This window comes from Vespa velutina, chromosome 9 (assembly GCF_912470025.1).
Source record: "Vespa velutina chromosome 9, iVesVel2.1, whole genome shotgun sequence".
NCBI classification, from domain to species: domain Eukaryota; kingdom Metazoa; phylum Arthropoda; class Insecta; order Hymenoptera; family Vespidae; genus Vespa; species Vespa velutina.
Window position 1 is genome coordinate 2,090,669 of NC_062196.1, and position 18,142 is coordinate 2,108,810.

The 18,142-nt window shown below is 33.5% G+C and overlaps 1 protein-coding gene across 9 annotated transcripts in view; it reads left to right on the forward strand.

Annotated features, from left to right (window-relative positions):
- Positions 1-8,508, forward strand: part of LOC124951476 (protein O-mannosyl-transferase TMTC1-like) — a 153,643-nt gene extending 145,135 nt beyond the window's left edge. For 8 of the 9 annotated variants that reach the window (XM_047499922.1, XM_047499921.1, XM_047499926.1 and 5 more), the window contains 2 exons: positions 3,409-3,538; positions 5,304-8,508. In XM_047499922.1, coding sequence (XP_047355878.1) covers positions 3,409-3,538; positions 5,304-5,489 — 316 coding nt within the window. In that variant the 3' untranslated portion in view covers positions 5,490-8,508. The remainder of the gene's footprint in view (positions 1-3,408; positions 3,539-5,303) is intronic. The other variant, XR_007101617.1, reaches the window with a different exon arrangement.
- The last annotated feature ends 9,634 nt before the right edge of the window (positions 8,509-18,142 follow it).

The window sequence follows — 18,142 nt, forward strand, 5'->3', positions numbered from 1 at the left end:
AATTTTCCCATCAGTTCAATGTACTCTACATCTCTTACCGAAATAACACTTAAATGATATACTTACCGCAAAACGAATAATTGACAAATTTGTGTGGAAAAAAATTTTTCGTCGCTCATTTAACTTGTGTCTATCTCATTGAAACAGTCAGCTTTTTTTTGAAACAATCGATATCGCTGTTGAATTCACACTTCTTTTATATTTTTTCTTTTTTTCTTTGTGTATGTGCATGTCATTCTCTTTGATCGTATTAGTTGACGAGAGAAAAAATAGAATACTTCGTTGGAATGAATTTTCGGCGAAACTATTTTTCCAGCTCTTGCCTCACACATTTACAGATTACAAATACACATACGGACGTAACCACATTCACACACATCGTGGCAACTCGAAATTTTACCATATTCGATACGAAGTGTCGATCGAGAAATGGTAAATATTCGCAAGTTAGCTACGTTCCATGCATTTCATTTTGGAACGAACAACATAAATCCGAAAAAAGATTCAACATCCGTGAAATAATGTCACGATACGGCGATAACGTTGTCGTTGTTGCATTAAGCGCTCGGCGCGGCGATAAATCGAAAATTTACCGCCGGCCGCCGAATGCGTATCTGTTTTCAACGGGACACTATCGCGTTCGCTTCTGTGACACTGCCAACACCGACGCTATTTTTAAGCTCTATAGCAGGAGCTAGTCGTCACGTGGAAAAATGTCAACGATAGTCTTGCACTATTATTAGAGAGTGAAAATCGTTCGAGATCGATGATATCGATCCTGATAGCTATCGATAACGATACCGACCCTTGTGTCGAGAGATTTGAGAGTGTTTTGGGACCAGGTGATATCTCCTACGGGAAATACAAAAAGGACATACCGCAGTTAGCCATACTTTTAAATCAAGTTCGTCGCTATCGTTTTCACACGTTCGATGCGATATTACGACGAGAGGCGTTTCCACTCTCATCCTCTCTATCTTTCTCTCTTTCTATCGGCCGAAGTGGTCTTTATCTTCCAACGTAAATGGCGATTTTATAATTCATGGAGTACCGTGTTTCATCCGGTCTATCGGTGAGCCACCATATGGCCGATATCACTGGTTGAAGTTGTGCGTGTTACCACTTCGTTATAACCACTCTTGCGTCGAGTCTGGACTTTGTTTCATTGCCGAATTCATTGCAACGAACATCAAAACGCGATCGTAAGACCATCATTGTCACAATCTAAACTACTTTCCTTGACCATATTACAAATATAATTGCCGGTCGTTCAAACTTTTATACGATAATTCAATCGGATTATCGTTCGAAGAATCTTTAAGGCTTCTTTTTTGCTTCATTTCTTCCATTGTGATCTAAGTTTATTTATGAACAATGCCATTAAAAATCATTATAATTATCAACACTACCTTTATTATCTTTATATAATTATTATATTGATCATTTATAATTCTAAGAAAGATTTATTTCCTTTCTTTATTAATGACGATTTTTCCTTCTTCAGAATTTCTTGAAGCTCCTTTAACGAGCAAGGAAATCGCAGACGAGAAATGAAAAATAAAAACTTATATATGTTACATCGTCGAACGATTGATTGCGAGGCTTGAAATCATTCTATTGTGAATGTTGCAGGACGATCTTAAACGGGTTTGTGTAAATGAAATAGTCCGACTCGAACGATCTAAATTACACGACTGACTGAATCTTTCGAGGGGGTTGCTTTCGTCCTTTACTTTTTATGTTTTCTCTTACGTATCCAACTATTATCAAATAACGGAATGGTTAAGAATGACAAATTATAAAGATTATCTGTTTATAACAAATTATGCTTATGAACGTTTACTACACTAAAAAGTAATGTGGAAAAAGAAACGAAATATTTTCTAATGTATTTTAGTCATCTAATATTTTCGTTGCAATGAATCATTCAAACGATATGAAAACGCATTTACGACAGTTACATACGATAGAATAAATGGCAGTTATGAAAATTACGTGCAAAAGGTACGCGGGAAACTAAACGTTTTTTGATGAGAATTGAATGCTCGGGAAAGAAGACAGTTGAATAGAAAGAGGTAAATTCTGCGCATGTGGAAGCACGTCGATTCTCTTGCAAATAAAAAACAAATGAGAGAGGAAAAAAGAAGAAAACAAAATATAGGTACTTTTTATTAAATGGAAAACTTAAGCTTGCACGAAAGTTAAGTTCTAAAATTATAAGAAAATAGCTATTTGACATTAACATCATTAAAATCACAATTGTAGTAATATTAATAGCGTATACTCGCTTTCTCGATCTAATCTGACTATTTAATGACAAACGCGGAGAGAATCGTGCATCGAATAACGTAAACTATTACGTATTTGCATCCATTCGTATCACATATATCGGATAATATGTAATTTAAATTCAAAGCTAATCATGAAAATTATTGACCATTGAACACTCTGTCAATGGTGATGGTATGATTCATAAACGACTAAAGTTAGTTTGTAATCGAGCGTTTAATCGCTCTTTCATCTTCTCCTCCGAAACAAACTAATCGAATGTAATGCTTTTCGTGTCAAAGCGCTGACTCTATTGCGCTATTATACTACTATTCGTGTTTAATAAAGGCGATATAATCGATAATCATTTGACGAACTCTCTGTTGAAAGTTTAACCCCCGAAAAGCACGTATGTGAAAGGTGTTATGAGGAAAAACAGAGAGAAAGAGAGAAGAGGGATGATTGGACCGGGAATTAATGAGCTATGAATTCTTCTTTCGGTGAATGATCATACTAGGGAGGGTAGGAAAATCGATCGATCCGTATAAAGGACGAACAAAGAGAAGATGGTAAGCATCATCGGAAAGTCACGGGTCAAACATATCGAAGGGGTGAAGAATCGTGTGCCTTTGCCTTCTCAGCAACCCCTATAACCCCTACGACAAGCGTCGACCTACTCTCCAGATGCAAACACCCCGTTCAGCCTCTTCTCCATCACGTAAATATGATATTCTCGCGTGCGCATGTGCGAAAGAGAGATAATCTATGGTAGGGAACCGTGAATAAATTTGCCCACAAAGTAACGCATAAAAAGGGTATGTTCCTTACGAATTTGTTTTATAAGAGCATACTCGGATGGATAGTCAGTGATGAATTTATTTCAAGTCGGACAAGAAGAAATTTTCTTTTTCTTTTTTTAGGCTTAGGTTTTGATTATGAAAATGATGACTTGGTTTAATGATCTAATAGACAGACTTTATCCCTTTCTTTTTGCTGTTGGTTTCTTTTTTTCTAGAAACAATGAAATATTATCATATGATAGATATTTCTAGACAAGATAATTGTGTATGAGGCGTAAATTATTTATTTTTGAATAATACATTTGTTCATCGTCGAATCGATAATATAATTGTGTTTCAGATGGCACCTAATGTTACGAGCAAAAAGGGGTGGCTTAATATATCGAGGTGATCTTTATATTCGCGCGTGGCAACTTCAGAGTGAATCTCGTCAAAGAGCTCATCAACACCAACGAAATCTTTGTCTATCGGTAAGTTCGATTTTTCACTTTATTAATATTAATAAGTTTAATATTAATAAGATGAAATATAAAATTATTAGATTGATATTCGACTGACTTTATATGAATAATATAAAACGAGAATGAGATATATATTTTCAATATAAAAAATGCAAGAAGAGAAAAGAGACATAAAAAGAGAGAGAGAGAGAGAGAGAGAGAGAGAGAGAGAGAGAGAGAGAGAGAGAGAGAGAGAGAGTACTTCTCGCTCTAGATGAATTGCATGTGATTATGTGCGTATGGGCACTCAAAAGCACGGCAAATAATAAATTTTAATAATGTATCGATAACGACAGGCACGATAGTGTAACAGGCACGAAGGTTGTGCCAATGCGAATTGAGAAACGGACAAAAGAGGGTCACAATTTTACGACCATAATAAATATATAGACACGTAATATAATAGATACCAACTTTACTATGCGACATTTCAATAAACTTTTATCGTTGGTCTTTTTCCTTTTTCCGATCTCTTTCTACAAATTTATCATCATCCGGAAATCCTTTATTCGAGTGTCTCAAATAAACAAATCGAATTATTAGCCACAATCGAATGAATTTCGAGCGATTTTTTTTGTTGTTCTAGTTCTTTTTATTTTCTGCGTTTAAGATTTAATCAGTATCTTCGTTTCCGATTAGCAATTGTGAATGTCTTTTTGTTATTCGATAATAATGTTTTTACAAGTATGTCATGTTAAGATTATTAAAATAAAATTTTCGTAAATAAATAATATATATATATATATATATATATATATATATTTATGTATATATATATATATATATATATATATATATATGTATGTATATATATGTACACTGTCATAGAAGCTTTATTTAATTCAGCAAATTTCTTCTCGATAAAAATTCCTCAACCGCTATCAATCATTTATCTCTCACGAAAAACTACCAAAGTACGATTAATTTGAGAGGATCTTGTCTTTCCTCTACTGGAAAGCTTTGGTATGTATCGACATAGTGGTATCTTTGACCATTTCCCTAGCGCGTTTCCCCTTTAAAAGATTAATTAAACTTCCCTGGTCACGTAGTATCGCTATAATTTCGATCGAATGAATTCAGCTTTCTATCGAGTCGTTTGCTCTCTCTTTTCTCTCTCTCTCTCTCTCTCTCTCTCTCTCTATCTATCTATCTATCTTTCTCCCCTCCTTCTTTCACTAGTTTTCTTCTCACGGGATGGAGAAAAAACCCGAGCACGATTCGTTCCAGTCATTAAAGATTCAACTCGTAAAAACTTACGCAATTCAGATCGTAGCGTTTCTTCCTTCCTTCCTTCCTTCGTTTCTTTTACAAGCTCTATTTTCTCTTTTCCTCAATTTTCTTTTTCGTCTTCGACAAAGTTAGCCCTTATAATTATTGCAAATTCGTTCGACTTGTGTCAAGTAGAACGAGTTTGGAAAATAGGCCAGGAAAGACTACGATAATGACTGTTACAAGAAAAACTTATTAGGAGTTCTATCTTTTCTCGTACTCGCAATCGTATTCAACATTTATTATTTTTATATAGCTGAATTTATGGAAATGGCTTTTATATACTGAGTAAAATCTACCAATTAGATAAATTTGCAATAATTAGATTTTAAATAACGTTCATACAAGTTCCAAATCTTGTTACTATTACATTTTTTAATTTAAGTTCAAAGATTCTACGAAACTTAAAATTAGAAGATCAATTCATGATGACGGTATATTTAAGTCAAATTATCCTCTGTCGTAGGAGGAGAATTGCTCAACGCCTCGTGTCGCGAGCGTGTCGGTGCAGTTGGAACAAGACAGCAACAAGTCCGAACAATTGGAAAGGGCACCTCGTTGCAGTGTACGGACCTGTCGCCAAGCGAGAAAGGGAAAATCTCGTGTGACAGCACCAGCACTTTTGGTTCAAAATCTTCTTGAGACACTTTAGTCACGGTTTTTATTGTCGAACGAATGTCTTACGATTGAACGTGATGCTTCTACGATACTCGGAAGAAGAAGAAATGAAAGAAGCGGGAAAAGAAAAAGAAAAAGAAAAAGAAGAGAAGAATCTTCAGCGCGAGTGTTTATCCGCTCTCGGTGAACGTTGCGACCCGCGATTTCGTGAGTGGTATGAAACTGTTTTATAGTTGTACGTTAAGAAGAAAGAAAGAAAGAAAGGAAGAAAGAAAGGAAGAAAGAAAGAAAGAAAGAAAGAAAGAAAGAAAAAAAAAAGAAATATAGCAAAGAAAACGCGTTTCAACGTCTCTTATCGTTTTTACGTCTTCTACGTGTTTTATCTGTGGTGTTTTTTATCTGTCAATCAAGAGAGGACACTGGCCCAGACTCTTCGAATGGAACTTTGTGAGCTTAGACCAAAGGATGAGAGATAGGTAAAAAAAAGTCTAAAAGAAGAAAATAGAGGGAGAAGGAGAGAGAGCGCGTGAAAGGGAAGAGCAGAGAGGGAGAAAGAAAAAAGTTTTTCGTTTTGTGTGATTATTTGACAATACGATGCTATACAAAATTCTTATAAAGTCCGAAACTGTAAAATTAATTTTTATCAACGATCCAAAGAGATCGTGTTGCTACGACGACAATTAATCCTTCCGGTATCTTAGTTGTAAACGCAAGAAACTTCACAAGTTCGCGTTTGGATGAAACGAGTTCAATAATTATAATTTATTATTTACATTATATATAATAAATAATTACAAATTTTAATATTTTACTTTTTTCGTTTATTTTAATTTATGAATTACCATATAAATTCAAACAAAGCATTTTATAAATTTTTTATAAACTGTTTGTAGTCGATCGATCGTAATACGTCAAACTAATACTTTCTATATATTACAGCGATCGACTTTGAGGATGAGATTAAGTATAGAGAGAAAAAAAAAAGAGAAAAAAGAAACGAAATAGAAATTAAATGCATTTGTATTTGATTTCTTTTCTCAACAAAACCTTATCAATTCAATGAGAACAGGAGGAACTTAGCCGCTCTTTCCTAAAGCGAAACTCGTTTCTACGAACAATAAAGTCGATCTCCCTCGACGAGAAACGCGAAAAAGGATCCGCCAAGAGATATCACGTAATTGTAAATATCATTATCTACTTTCTTCTTTTTTCTTATTCTCTCTCTTTCTCTCTCTCTCTCTATTTCTCTTTCTCTCTTTCTTTTTTTTCTTCTTCCTCGGGAAGAAGAATTCGAAAAGTATCGGTACCGGAGATTTATTTTTCACACGAAAAGTAACGCTATGCGAGATGCTTACAAGTCACGCAAAGTAACATAGTTTCCTTTATTTCTTTCTCTCTATCTCTCTCTCTTTCTCTGTTTCGTTCTGAATCTTTCTTCGTTTCTTTTTCTTTTTTTTTTTAATTGATCGTTATTTTTTCTCTTTTCTCTCCCTCTCTCTCTCTCTCTCTCTCTCTCTCTCTCTCTCTCTCTTTCTCATACACACACACACACACACACACACACACACACCACTTTCATTCTTTCTTTACTGACACAAACATAAAAAAATTATAACTTTGTGCACGTATACTATACATACACGGTGCCAATTTTAGGATATAAGGAATGGTATCATTGATTTAAGGCGTTTCGTACAGCTTTTGTATGAAAACTAGATGAAAGACTTGATAAAAAAAAGAGAAAAAGGAGAAAAAGGAGAAAGGAAAGAAAGACGCGAAAAAATCTTTTGAGCTTTACACGAAAACGTTTCACTTCGAACATTTCGTAAAAAAAATTCTAACGCTTGTATATATAGTATATATATATGATATACCGCAGAGGCTTTGTAAATTTTCTTCTTTTGTTTCGTTTTTCGTGATTCGAAATATACACGTCATACATTGCTGACGTGTATTCATTAATTTATTTATTCGCTATCATCAAAAACGTTTGCTTTACAATAACAATTTTGCAGAAGACAATTATTGATTTATAAAATCTATTTTTTCTATGGTTCACGCATTTCGATCTCTAAAAAGATGATTTCTTTTCTCTCGAGAAAGATTCGTCGTATTCGATTTTCGAAGATTCGAATGATGTTAAAAGGAATGTTAAAATGTATACATCGAACGTGTTTTAAAAGATAAAAGTTTTGTTTTTTGTATAATTTGTAAATAAATCTTTCGAAAATTACATTTAACGTAGGAAGACAGTATACGCCTCGTACGAGGAACAGGAACTCGTTTTACAGTGCGATCAGAATTTCACATACATATTTTTATAATATGTTACACATAGGAAGCTGAAATGAAGAAAAGAAATATACATATATATATTATATAGGAAAAGAAATACAAACATACATACATACATACACACACACACACACACACACACACAACGTAATTAATAAAATAATAGGATAGGACAGGATTATTTTACGATACTTTTAATCTCCATATTTAAATGGCTCTTGGCTTCGGCGGATAAAAATAATGCGCGAAAAGTGCAATGTAAAAATTCATCGTATGATATTAAAAATCAATACAATTAATACAACCTAATTCCTTGAATATCCCATGCGAAACGATAAGACTAATATATGTATAGTCTTGCGTTACTTTATGAAATATTTGATGCAGCTCCTCTCCCTTTCAAAAATGTTAATCAGTGCTATTGATGCGTTTCAACGAAAACTCATTTATCCCTGACTCCCGATAATAAAGGTTAACGAGGTGAGATAATCGATTTAATTAAATTACAAGCTGGCAACTAGATTTCTTTTTTTTAAAACGGATAAAAAGGTGTGCAAGAAGATTGGTCGTATATCTATGCAATGTGAAAAAAGAAGAAAGGAAATAGATAGATAAAAAGCAAAAGGTGGATACAAAAAAAAAACAGCAAGAGAAATCAGAAAGAAATTACAAAATCGACTAACGTTTACTTCGATAAAATCGATTCTATATGCATGCATGTACGTGAGCGAATATGAAAGTGTATATTATGTTAAAAATAATATTTAGCATGTAAATAAAAATGTCGAATAATGGTATATAATTATTTTTAAGAAATTTTATTATACGGTGCTACAAAATCAGCTATATGATCTTATAAATATGAAATATTCATTTCATAAAACACATGAAATATCTTGGCGAAATCATTAAGAATTTTTTTCGATAAATTATCTTAATTTTTATTTATTTACAACGTTTATACGTCGATAAAAGAACATATCGTATTAACAACTCGCGAGCTATAATCTCGAACAATTAAGTCGGATAAGAGAAATTTACTGTCCTATAGATTTTGCAAAATATCTATTATTCAAATTGACGGTGATGATAATCATTTGAATATTTGATCTTATAAAAAATATAGACTTTTAAATTAATTAATTGAGTCAGTCTTGAAAATCAAAAAGTAATCAAATTTAAATGTAAACTTGTTTTTATGAGAATAAAAATATAAAAAATATTCGTTTAAACATCAGATAATTATATTTTTTTTAGAAAAAAACCAATAAGTTTCTTTTCTTGGAAACCACCAATAACTTTTTATATTTGATTATAATGTATCAGACAATCGTTTTAATTACGCCAAGTATATTTTACCTTTCGCTTTAATGATCAATCGATAATACACTCGTAATATTCGGTCACTGATATGCTGATGGTATAGTTTGTTATCCTCTTCGCCAGAGTCGATAAACATGAAAAATGCAAATAAATTGTACTTTCACAGGTGCACTGTTCCACATATTTAACATGCCTTTCTTGCTTATTACGAAGAGTTTCCATCAGTAATTATATCCCCCCCCCCTCTCTCTCTCTCTCTCTCTCTCTATTTCTCTCTCTCTCTCTCTCTCTCTCTTTATCTCTCTCTCTTTGTTTCTTTCTCTCTCCCTTCATTAGCAAAAGATATTCTATTAATAAATAACGACCAATACGAAAATAAACTGAATTGAATATTTTTCTCTTAACGAACTGATTTTTGCTTGTTATTTTTTAGTTTATAAATCATACAAACTCATTTACATCATGAAATTATCTTTCTTAACAATTTGATTTTTTTCTTTTATATCGATATATATTTATTTTGCAATGTTCAAAACTGAATTAGCAAAAATTAAATTGAAAAAGAAAAAAATAATAAAATGTGAGAAGTATGTGAAATAAAGTTTTCAAAACATTATACATTTTTTTTTTTTAAATTGATCTTTATCCATTATCTTTTTCTCTTTACATTTCGATTTCTGAAAATATTTGTTCTTTCTCTTTGTATTTTTCTTTTTCTCTTTTTGGCCTGTGAGAATATAAAAATTTTAACACGAAAAGAACAGGAATATCATAAGAAAAAAAAGAAACAGAAAATCCATCGATATTAAAAGGTGCAGTCGATCGATTTTCTCTTGTAGAAACGTTAAACGAAATCGCTTACTTGACCTTAATAAAATCAAATTGTACTTTTGTTCTTTTAAAATTAAATCTTTCTCCGAAAGATCTAAGATAATCGTTTACTTATAATTTGCAGTTAAATTAAATCCTTTTTCTTATTATCATTCTCTTTTCTCTCTCATTTATCATATCTGGTCTCATTTTATAGTAAATCGAATCGAACAAGGAAAGGACAAAATATGTTCTAGAATTAATGTGATAAATTAGAAACATCAATATGTTGGATAATCTAATAGAATGCGGTACATTTCGAAATGCATGATACTGAGTTTAATTTTATAAATAAAACAATAATATCTCATTCATATATTTACACTGTACCGAACATATTACAAAATTGAAAACAAGAACTGTTTTGTACAACAAATGTTCATTCGAAGGATTTCGATCAGTATTGTAGATTCAACAAAATTTTACCGCTCTTGAGAATCGAGAGAACAATCGATTATCATTTGATGTTAAATTCTATAAAAGAATGAGAAAAAACAGAGAACAAGAAAGAAAGAGAGAGAGAGAGAGAGAGAGAGAGAGGGAGGGGGCGGGAGAAAGAGCACAAATTAAAACGTTTTGCTCATTGTCATCAAATAGAAAGATAAAAGAAATAACGAAATTACAATAACATGTCATCACGCCGATCAATGAGAAGAGATCGCCACGGAAACGCTGAAACGTTGGCCGTGTGCAATAATTAGTCGCAATTCGATTAGTCTCTCTAGGTTATTATTCCATAGACCAGTTTGTACATCTAATTACAGTACGTTAACCACGCATACTCATTGTGAATAACAACAATTATAAATTATCATAATAAAGTGTATGTTTATATACATATAGAGCCTGTTGGATTGATGCTTTATTAAACCACCTACCTCTATTAGATATCCTTTCCTTTTACCACTTCCACTTCCACTGCGTATTTTATTCGATACCAATATTGACGACAACGTCACCGTTGTTCGCACTCAATCAATTACCCTCGCGGTTCGTTATTTAATTATCGTCGTACCAGCTATTGTCATCGTGGCTTATAAACGAGCCCGAATTTTCGCACCGCAAATTTCTATTACTCCAGGCACCACCAAGATATCGAACAAACCATGACAAGAATTTCTAGAACGCAAGTCTCCTCATCGATCTCCCGGGCGTTCTCGAATTAGGGTCGTTCTTGCGAAAGGTGTTTTATTTGCGAAACCATAGCGGTATTTTAGACATTCGGAAAGTTAATTGTTTTATAAGGAATTCGGATTAAACAAAAAATACGTGCAAGATTATATAATATACGATATGAATATTTCTTCGAATCTATTGACAAATGACGTGAATCAATGACTAATTAACTTTTTTATATCATCTCTATAGCTGAGAATCTTAAGTTTTTTTTCGCTAAATATAACTCCCGAAATTCGAACATTAATTTTAAATTTAATTTTTAATCTTTAACATTACTTTCAATTATTCATATAAATTCTTTTCTAAGTAAAAAAATACTAAAAAATACTTTCATTTTCTATTGCAAGTTTGAATCAAAAAGATTTGATATTTCCGACAAAAATGATTTAAAAAGAAAAATTAAATGTTGTATTTTGGAAAGGATGGCAAATCAGTGACTCTTTCATTCTACACACCTGAGCATATTCAGACAAAAAGCGCACGTAGATGATTTTGAAGAGTCGTTAACATAATGCTCGATTCACAATGAATGAGTGCAAACGCTCTCTATCTTACTCACTTTCCCCTTCTCTCTTTCTCTTTCTATCTCTATACTACCACCACGCCCTTGGTTGCCTCTCTGCTGCCTCACCCTATACTTCCTATGCCACAGTACCATAGAAATAATGGAGCCCGCCGCAATGCAGAATTTCGGTGCGCCAGTAAGTATCGTGTAATTTTAACGGTAATTGCCGGCGGTTTAACGCGCCACAATTGAAATAGCCCTTATTTTGTCGCCCGGGTTTGGAACACTGTAGGGCGCAAGATAGGATGTTGTAAAGAGAGAAAAAACGAAAGAGTGAGAGAGAAAGAGACAGAGAGAGAGAGAGAGAGAGAGAGGGAGAGAGGGAAGGAGGCAAAGACGAAAGATCGTTGAAAAAGGACAAAAAAAAGAATGGAAAGCAGATGTAGATACGTTAAATTTTATCATGGCTATCGTTAAAAAAACTCGCCGTTTTCTCTTTCATTCGACACACACCTTTCCAACCTAAAAGCTTTCCCAACGGAATAAGCTACGGCTAATGTTCTGTCTCTGTGCATGACAAAAACGATTAATACGAAACAGCATTTGTTATCTTGGATTTTTATTTTTATAATTTTAGTTATGCCTAACACGTTCGCTGTCACGGATATCATTATATTACAGCTTCTTAATTTACTCGATTATAATGATGTTCTCTCTTTTTTTTTTATCAAAAATTATAAATCGTTTTTTTTTATATCAAAAGTCTTTAGAATCGAAATAACGTTTGATGAAAAAGATCGTTTCTGTCACCAAGGATCCAACAATATAACTTTTCCTTTTTTATAAAGCAATATGAAAACGTTCAAAAAATCCCTTTCATCCGAGATTCGATGTCGATACATAGACGTGAGAGTATAGAAGCCGATGATATTTCCATCGGGCCGTTACAGCGGCTCTATCTAGAAATCCCGTGACTGAACACGAAATGCTAAGAATAAAATAAATTCCTTTCTCAAATGGAATTATGGAGAATGGGAGAAAGTACAACACCCAGTACATCTCATATTGCATTTCCAATAAAGCTCTCATTCACCTATACTCATAATTTCATGGCCTCGATACGAAAATAAAGGGAAAAAAAAACAAAGTTCGAAGAAAATATATCTGATGTAATGTCAAATATAATTGAAGACGAAGAGAAAAAAGAAATGAAATAGAAGAAAAATGAAAAAGAAGTTTCTATCATCTTTTCCATTAAGCAATTTTGAGAATTATATAAACAATATTCCTAACAAAATAACATACGCAAATAATACGATTTAAAAAGTATTTTATCAATTAACCAAATTGAATTAAAATAATCGACGCTTGATCTAAAGCCTCCAAAGAATAATAGAATTGGTTTCGATTAGGCTTAAATTAAAATTGCAATAAATTTAACTCTGATTGATATCATTTTGTAAACAGCAATAACCACAACTCTTGACTCACATTGTAAATGTATCGTAGATAAGAATTATTATTGAACATGACAAGTGCGAATAAACAGATTACATATTTGTACGATATATCTATGCTGTGTGCATGATAAAAATTGAAAACGAAGGTTTCTGTAAAAAAAAAAAAATTAAAAAATGAAAAAAAAGAAAAAAAGAAAATCGTATCTCTAAAATCCTATTTACAAAGAGTATTGCAAACAAGTATTTCCTCTGTCAATGCGATCGAAAGCTCACACGTAGAAGCAAATATCCTATCGTTAAATCCGATGAACTCTCACTCTTTCTCTCTCTCTCTCTCTCTCTCCTTCTTCCTCTTTCTCTCTCTCTTTCTCTCCCGCTCCCTCTCTCTCTCTCTCTCTCTCTCTTCGATCGTCGATGTGTGTACTAAAAACGTGATATGCGTCAGTTCCGATACCGATGGGACGAATTATTCAGAAGATAGAGAGAAGAAAAGTGAGAATACTTTCGTATACTTCGGAGTGGTCTAGAAAGATCACGGTCAGAGTAAAGCGTTTGGGAATATCTCGCGCTCGCTGACGATGCGGTTTGATTTACGTGGCGCGAAAGGTAGGTATCACGTTTTCGATGGGCGGATTTCCCGATAATGGCAGCCGGATCTACATGATCCTGGCACCACGTGGGAATACGAATCCGGACATTATCCTGGCGAGGACTCCACGAACGGTCGAACGAACGAATGAGAGCATGCGTGGGAGATAGCTCGCTAGCAACGACAACAACTACCTAGACGGTAAACGTAAAATGGATCTACCTGGTCCTGCATCGACTCTACCTACGTGATCAGGATTCGTCGAATGCTCTCGTAGAATACGCCTTTACGTGCCTAATGACCCTTAACCTCCCATTCCATAGCATAACACAGCACAGCACAGAACAGCATAGCACAGCATACAATCCTATCTCGCTCAATGTTACCAAGCGCGAGATCCAAAATGTTTTAAACGACGGAAGCCGAAAGGCCGATCAACAGGAAAGCGACGCGAGGACTCACCATGCGTAATAGAAACGAAACGATACGTTCGTTCGACCGGGAAGAATCGGTTTCGAGATTTTAGTACGATTACTCGAGTTTTCCCTCGGGTTTCCAAGTTTGTTCTGGCAGCAAACAAAGTGCAAGAAATTCAATTCGAACTAGTATTCCAATTGTCTTTAATTTTATTATAATTTAGCGACGAAAGTTTTAATATGTTTCTCTTTGTGTAAAATTTTGCTAAATTGATTAAAAATATTTGTTTATAAAAATTATCAACGTGTTATAAGAATTAATAAGCAATAGATACATTTAATCGATAAATCGAGAAATAACAATAATAATTAAATTCATAAAAAGATCATATAACATGTGATCGTTATTTTTTTTTATATTTAGACTACCTTGGGAAAAGTAATTTTACAGAATGGTCGGAAGAGAAAGATAACAGATCGAAAAAACTTTATCGGCTATGTAGCATTGTTCCGGAGAATTTCGTGGCAAACCGAAACGAGCATGAAGCATCACGATATAAAATCGTGGTATCGTTTCGCTCTGCATTTTTATGTACCGTAAACCACTGTGGATTGCACCCCATTGGAATTGCGCAGAAACACGTTACGCGTACTGTCTCCAAGTAAAAGAATAGACGAACATTGTAAAGGACATTTTCATGATGTATGTATACGTATGTATATATATACATAGTGTTATGGAACAACAAATCTTCTTTACATTTCTATGAATAGAGAAAAACCTTACAATAGTATAAAAGTAAATTCCAAAATTTCAAGTAAAGTATTTTTATTATCGAGCATATATTATTTCGACATTATTTTCATAAGACTCATTGAAACGTACAAATAAGAAAATATGTTTCATTCCATCGATTTCATTTTCACCAGAAAACGATTGTTTTTATCGTTATGTTACACTAATACCCTAAAAGTGCTCTATCGTTTGAAAGTTATATGTAGCAAAAAATTCATAATAACAGCCACGACATTACTTTGAAAAACTAATAAAGCTGTCTCAAAGAGTTTAATAAAAAGAACGATAGCGTGGGTACGTTTAATACACTCGTTACGAACGACGTTACGTAATTGTCTTCAATTTCTTTTTCTCTTTATCTCTTCCGTGAAGAAAGCCGAAAGGTATGGCCATTTTTGGCAACGAAGAAAAAATAGAAAAAGAGATGGAGGAAGTTGGAGACACGAGACACCTCGTAGATCTCTCTTAAAGCAAGTTATTACCTCTTTTTATTACCATAACGTCGCTACGTGTATTGAATACACACGTTATTTGTTGGACCACATACTCTAGAGATTTTATATCCCTTCTTTCTTATTTGTCTCTTCTTCTTACTCAGTTTTTCCACTGTTTTATTCAACTTCTATTTCTTCAACAAGAATCCATGGAGTGATCCTTTCTTTTGCAAAACCCCTCTCTCTCTCTCTTTCTCTCTTTTTCTTAGTCGAGGTTCTATATTTACCATTGAAGAATTTTTAACGAAACAGGACTACTATGTGAATGGATCAACTTTCCTTTTTTCGAATGCATCCATTACAAGTTGAAATTTCATCCTACGATTTTACGACACTGAACCTTGAATACAACTTGCCGATGTAAAAATTATTCTAACGTTTAAGGTCTTTTGGCATATTACATTTATTGTTCCTTATACTACACGTCTGTATACTACTCGTGACGATGCGTTACGACTTTTTATATGACCTTTTTGTTATATTAGCATTTGGAATATCATTTAAGCGTGACAATTAAAATATTTACGCTTACGGCGTACTGCGACTCAGTTTGCAAATGGAATGTAGAAAAGAGGGAAAAATTTTGTGACAGAGAAAGAAGAAAGAAAAATGAATAATACTTCGCAAAGTCACGATTCTTTCCAAGTATTCGAGAATACTAATAAGAACGCATTCGTAACGTTGCGAAGATCGTGCCATGCAGAATGATTTGCAAAATGCTTCTCTGCACTCTTGAAAGCCTTTCCTTGTACTCCCTCCTGTTAAAGAATTCGAAAAAAGAGGAACACTCAGGAAGGAACGATGCATCAGCAGAATCGATACTCCCACTACTCGACTAGACGATAAACGATAGTACGCTTGCAATCGTGGACTAGGTCGCTTCTCTCGTTTCTTATAAAATTCATTTCGACATGTTAGTTTTTATTTTTGTGTTGCAACATACGTTTCTTTCTGTATATCGAATTCAATCGAAAAATGTTCAAATTCGCATAATCCATAATAACACAAATTTTTAAAAATAATAAATAAAATTACTTATGAAAGATAACGAAAATTTATATCCAAACATAACATTATTCCAGTAGACATTTTTTTTAGATTATTATTAATTAATATTTTTCTTTCTTCGTCCATGCCAATGTAATAATAAACGTATTAATGATGAATTCTATTTCAAATTCGTAGCATTCTATGAATTTCTGGTGAATTCTGGTGAATGTACACATACGCAAACCAGCGAATAATCGTCGTGAACAGCAACGATGATGGCAAAGGGTATACCATCTAGCCGCTACTAAAATGCTCATCGACGATGTAGGCGGTATTTCGAAAACCGTAGGCCGATACTCGTTCGCAAGCTGAAAGAGTATCATCGTTTGTGAACGAGCAACCACATCGGCTCGCTCGCTTGCTCTCAACCAAGCAAGCAAGCAAGCAAGCAAGCACGCACGTTCGTTCGCAAGAGATCGACAGGCGAGAGTACCGTTGCACTAATGAGCCGTTAATGGTAAATAAATGGACCGGCAAGCTCGTCTGTGTTGCACAGGGCTCGTGGGACGTGACGTCAACCGTACGTCACCGTTGATTAATGAGTAAGCTTTGTTCCTGCCGAGGTCAATTACATACAATCCCCCACCTTCAGCTCTCTTTCCATATCTGCTATGTTGCTTTACAAATCTTTCGTATAGGATGATCTACCTAAAAAAGAATAACTGAATTATCTTATGAATATTTTTATCACTATACTAACAGGAAAATAATTAATAACCGTGTTTTTACAGGTGTTACATTTTCTTCATATTTTTGCAATTGCTACAGATAATTATTTTCGATTGTATTATAACGCATGATAGAACACATGATATTCGTATACTTTTACTAATTTTAAATTATAAAAATTAGACCAATTCCCAAAATACAATTTTCCTTCTTTGTAATAATGTAAATTTAAAATTATCTTAAAAATTCTATCTCATTCTTGTTCCTTCTACAGACAATCAAGGTCTTTTCTTACAATGGTTACCATACTATATCTATACTATACTATCTCTTTTACAAGATTTCTTCTTGTTCTTGGAGGGGGGGGGGAGGAAGAACAACGTTTTGCATAATTCTATGAGCTACTTCGATGTATAACCGTGCAAGACCTTTTTCGAAGTACGAAAGGTGAAGATCACAGTATGACGTAGTTACGTTGTCGACATGAGCTTGATCGATAGTTTCGTTAATAGAATGGTTCTTTAAAAAGGCAAGCGTTTAACTGTCGCGATATAAAGAAAAAAAAAAAGTATAAAAAGATGAAATTATTTGTGGTATTTGGTTATCTTTTAAGATGTTAAAACTTCGTCTAAAAATTTCAATCTCTGAAATGCTGATTATAATTCGATTAATATCATACCTTTCTATGGTGTTGAATTTATTATCATATAGAAATATTCTATTGATTCTTAATGGTAATACATGGATTACATTTTCGTGTATCGTCAAAGTTCTAGATCATAACGAACTATCTATATATATATATGTAGCCATCTGTAATTTCACGATTCATCGAGCGTGTTCGTTGGCAGTGTACACGATTATCGATTCAACGCTCGCGACGAGGTGTCACTCGGTAACAGAAATATTGAGAACCCAGAGGAAAATTTATTGCTATTCTGAAACCGTATCACTACGTTTCAGAATATACGTATATGTATTAAGATTTTCTTGCGATATATGAAATAATAAAAAATAAATTCGAAATAAGATTAAAACTTG